The sequence below is a fragment of the Juglans regia genome, chromosome 11, assembly GCF_001411555.2.
Source record: "Juglans regia cultivar Chandler chromosome 11, Walnut 2.0, whole genome shotgun sequence".
Lineage (NCBI taxonomy): Eukaryota > Viridiplantae > Streptophyta > Magnoliopsida > Fagales > Juglandaceae > Juglans > Juglans regia.
The window spans coordinates 33,083,247-33,087,148 of NC_049911.1; the positions used below are offsets into that span (position 1 = coordinate 33,083,247).

Below are 3,902 nucleotides of genomic sequence, written 5' to 3' on the forward strand. Positions count from 1 at the left end.
ATTCATATATATCTTGATGTCTGCAAGACTTTGTCTGGAATATCTTGTTCACTGGCCTACATTGGCTCATATGTTTTCTAGTGTCATTTGTTCTTATTAAGTAAATTTGTGGCCCCCCTCCTCCCGATCTTCCTCCCATGCTCCAGTGCAACACACACACACATATATATTATATAAAACTGCCCTCTCTCTCTCTCTCTCTCTCTCTCTCTCTCTCAAAATATTATAAACACACCAGAACATTGCTAGGCCAGCCCATTTTTTTTTTTTTTTTTTCCATTGCTTCCCTCTTTCACAGCCTGTCAAGCCTGAATTATTAACATCAAGGTTATGATTTTTTTAGTGAGAGGGTTGCTTTATGTTCTCTCAAAGTAAAGTGAGAGACTGCAGGTTTTGGCCTGCCTTGAGATTTGCTGGTATAGAGGTGTCAACGAGCCCGGACTTCATCACTGTTTCACTGCTTAGATTCTTCCGTCCATGCTTCGAAAAAATGAATCATGGGTTCTCACTAGGGAATTATAAGCTAGTTATTCTTTTGGTTCCAGTTTATTAAGAAAACCAACTTATGGGTGAAAGCAGTGGCATGAGGGAGGAAGATGATCAATGAGACTCTCAGGAGAGAATCAGTACTATCTGGCCGCCATTTTATGTCAAAGGTAACTCCAATTATAAGTTGGGTGAAGACTTTTCATGCAAGTTCTTTTTTGTTTTCCTTAGTAATGTGCTTATGGGTGCTCTGTGATAATTGCATTTTATAATAAAATCAATGCTCCTTCCATCTTAATTTGCTCTTAATGGAGGTTGGGGACTATTTAATTTGGTGGTGTTTATTGCCGTATGCATAGAGATATGCAGCAAGTTTGAAAGTGAAAAGGATCTTTCTATTAAATAATTAACAGTTCAAATTGATGATTCTCAAACAGTATATTAGCTATAACAACTGAACCCCCTTAATTTGCTCTTTCTGTCTCATATTCTTTTTCACTGTTTAGTAATTAAATTATTTTCCTTTCTTTTGAGTCCCTTCAATTCGTGAGCATCATCAAATATATATTTTTGGCTGTGGTGTGAATCACAGCCAAAAAGGCCATTGGAAGAAACAGGAGGAAGTGGACACTTTCTGAGAGCAATTTTCCTAGCTTGGATGAAGATGACTGTTGTCAGCGATGGTGGCCAGCAACAAGAGAGAGTAGTGAGAGATAGATCAGGAAGAGATCAGACCCACATGCCATTTTCGGTCTCGCTATTGCGCATATCCCATCTTCTTTTCCATCCTTCGTCCTTGTCTGCCTACTGTTGGAATATGCTCTCGGAGCTCTGCTTATCCAGATTTCAATAATCCCTGTTGCCCCACCCCCACCGTTTTTTCCACAAGTTCATTTATGTAGAAACAAAGGGAACTGCATGGTAAAATCTTGAAGATAATTCTCAGCAATTAAATCTAGCCAAGTGTGAGTCATGAGATATTGGAGGAATGAGTTTCAGTTTCATTAGCTAGAAAGGTTCGAAACTGTTTCTTGCAATCGTGTCTGATTGTGACAAGGTTGTTGGAGATAACATAATCAGATCTTAATTTCCAATAGTTCTTGATGCATGAATTTCGCATCGGACCCGGGGCTTGGAGTCAACCAAACTCTGGCTCCTCCCCACCCCACAGAAACTCAAACAGATAAGACATTTCCGGATATATTTTCTTCTTCGCTTCTCTTTTTCTGATGTCTCGTCATCTCCAGAAAAATTGTTACTAAAATTTGTTAATTATTATTGCTCACATTATTCTCAAAGCCAAAATAAACCCCGGCTGGTGTCTCAAAATGTATTATTATTTCAGGCATGGGGACTAAAATTGAATACACCATCAATCTCTTAGCAGCTTCACCAAATAGCAGCAGCTTTACTGTGCGTTGTGTGGATTACTGGGATAGTTTGCGGAATAGTCGACTGATCAAGGGTAACTGCTCCCGGACCGGACCGGACAACTTTGAGGATTCCATGGACAAGAAGCTTGAAAAGCAGCACAGCATAGAACCCATCAAAAGGACAATGCAGATGCACGAAGATGTCTTTAAACACCAGGTACCAAAAATCTCTAGTTACTAGATTCCCTCTTTTTCAAAGAAATAGAAGACGGCATTGATTTTGTTCTGCAAATTTTACAATGATCAACATAATCTGACACAATAGCAATATGCAAAATTACTTAAAATCATTGCGTATAATGACATCATAATCAACTTTTTTAGTCCTTTATCTGGTGTTATTAATAGCAATATTAAACATAACTCTTTGTTTCCTGCTGTAACAGCCAGAGCCACATTGTCAACGTTGTCCATCTTTCTAAGAGCCCCACCAACCAATTAATCCTTCTTAACGTATTCATATCATTCACTCTTAATTAACTATTTATAAACACATTGATTTGTCTCCTTAAATGTCCTCACCCTTTCAAGCATCGTACTAGTTTTTATTTATCAACTGAACACAGTAAATGCAGGACTTTGTTGTCGATGGAAGTTGGCAGTGTAATAACAAAGTGAAAGTTGCAGGTAAGTGAACTTCACAGGCTCTATAGAGTGCAAAAGATGCTAATGGAAGAGCTGAAAAAAGAACCCGAGCAAAACAGACATCGGAGTTCCACGACTAACTCAGATATAGATCACTCTCACTTCATTAACCCCTGCCATCCAACGACACAAACCACTTGTGGATTGAACTTCAGTCTTCAGAGATTGAGAGACGATCCAAGCTCTAGGGAGCGGAGTGGCAGTTGCTCGGGAGAGACTGTGAGAATGCCAAGGGGTTTTGATCTTGAAAGGCCTGCCGAGGAAGACATCTCAACAGGAATCAGTGCCATTGATGAAGACCAAGCAGGGCCAAGCTCCCAGAGGCCCAACAGAATTGACAAGATGAGCATTGACGGGTCTGAAGATTGCGAAGTGGAGCTGACATTAAGCATTGGTGGTATCTTGAGCACGAAGACTTCGAAATCGACCCAACCTGAAATAGGATTTAGGCAGTCATCCCATAAGAAAGTTAGGCACCTTGATTCATCTGCCTCTTTTAAATCTGATCGAGCAGAAGATTGCAGTGACCCCACCACCCCCATGAGCAGCTCCAGTGCGACATTCGATCAGGAAAGAGAACGGCCACATTGGCTTTTCCAAGGTTTAAAGCTTAAATAGGACATGTACTTGGAAGTTGTTTGTGTTTATCCTTCCAACTCTACATGGACCACTGGATTTACACAGTCCGCGCATTTAGATTCTTCAATTAGTTGTCACCTTACTCGAATAAAAGGCCTGATTAACACACCTAGTTGTGGGGTGTACATCGTTGTAAATAGGTCACTCCCAAGCTTGCCCCCTGGCTTGTCTTGTCTAATAGTTCAATGGGGTGTCTGCATTGTGAGCAATTTGATGTCTTTACGCAGCCGTCTAAATTCGGAAACAAAGGACTTTGTACTTTCATGAGCAGATGGGGAAGTGAATGCAATGAAAAAGATGGTATATATGAAAACCTTTCAGCCTCAAAGAGCACCAAAACAGTAGGGATTTGTCAAACTGCAGTAGTGTCTACCACGTAGATTTCAGATCAAGAAGCATCAGGACTTTCGATCGGAAAATGAACAAGAAGCAAAATTGACACCAAGAAAATTTCAGATAAAAAGTTGCTCATCATGCTTGAGTTGGCCAAAAGAGTGTTACAAGTTCTGGTGGCTATTCTTCGAAGGGAAGGGATCCACTGGAACTGGGCTGAATGACCGATGCAGCATTCTGGAAACGAAAATGGCTGCCCATCTTGTTATGTAAAACGTCTCTACTTGTAATATGGGGTAGAAACTGGGATTTCATCTATCAAGAAATTTGTTGCCAAAATATAAAAAATCACTATTATTCGCACTA

The 3,902-nt window shown here is 40.2% G+C and overlaps 1 protein-coding gene across 2 annotated transcripts; it reads left to right on the forward strand.

Annotated features, from left to right (window-relative positions):
• Nucleotides 1–244: 244 nt before the first annotated feature.
• Nucleotides 245–3,902, forward strand: LOC108979688. Of its 2 annotated transcripts, none has more exons than XM_018950407.2 (3): nt 245–656; nt 1,832–2,076; nt 2,547–3,902. In XM_018950407.2, exons 2-3 carry the CDS (start codon nt 1,834–1,836, stop codon nt 3,180–3,182), a joined length of 879 nt encoding a protein of 292 aa, XP_018805952.1. In that variant the 5' UTR covers nt 245–656; nt 1,832–1,833; the 3' UTR covers nt 3,183–3,902. The 2 variants fall into 2 exon arrangements, with proteins under 2 accessions (XP_018805952.1, XP_018805953.1); XM_018950408.2 differs by having other exon boundaries at nt 248–656; nt 1,874–2,076.

What these genes read in the sequence shown, in the direction of transcription:
- LOC108979688 (XM_018950407.2), top strand. Translation starts at nt 1,834, where the DNA reads ATGGGGACTAAAATTGAATACACCATCAATCTCTTAGCAGCTTCACCA. An exon ending in AAGATGTCTTTAAACACCAG is followed by an intron (nt 2,077 to 2,546) that starts GTACCAAAAATC and finishes TGAAAGTTGCAG; the next exon opens with GTAAGTGAACTTCACAGGCT.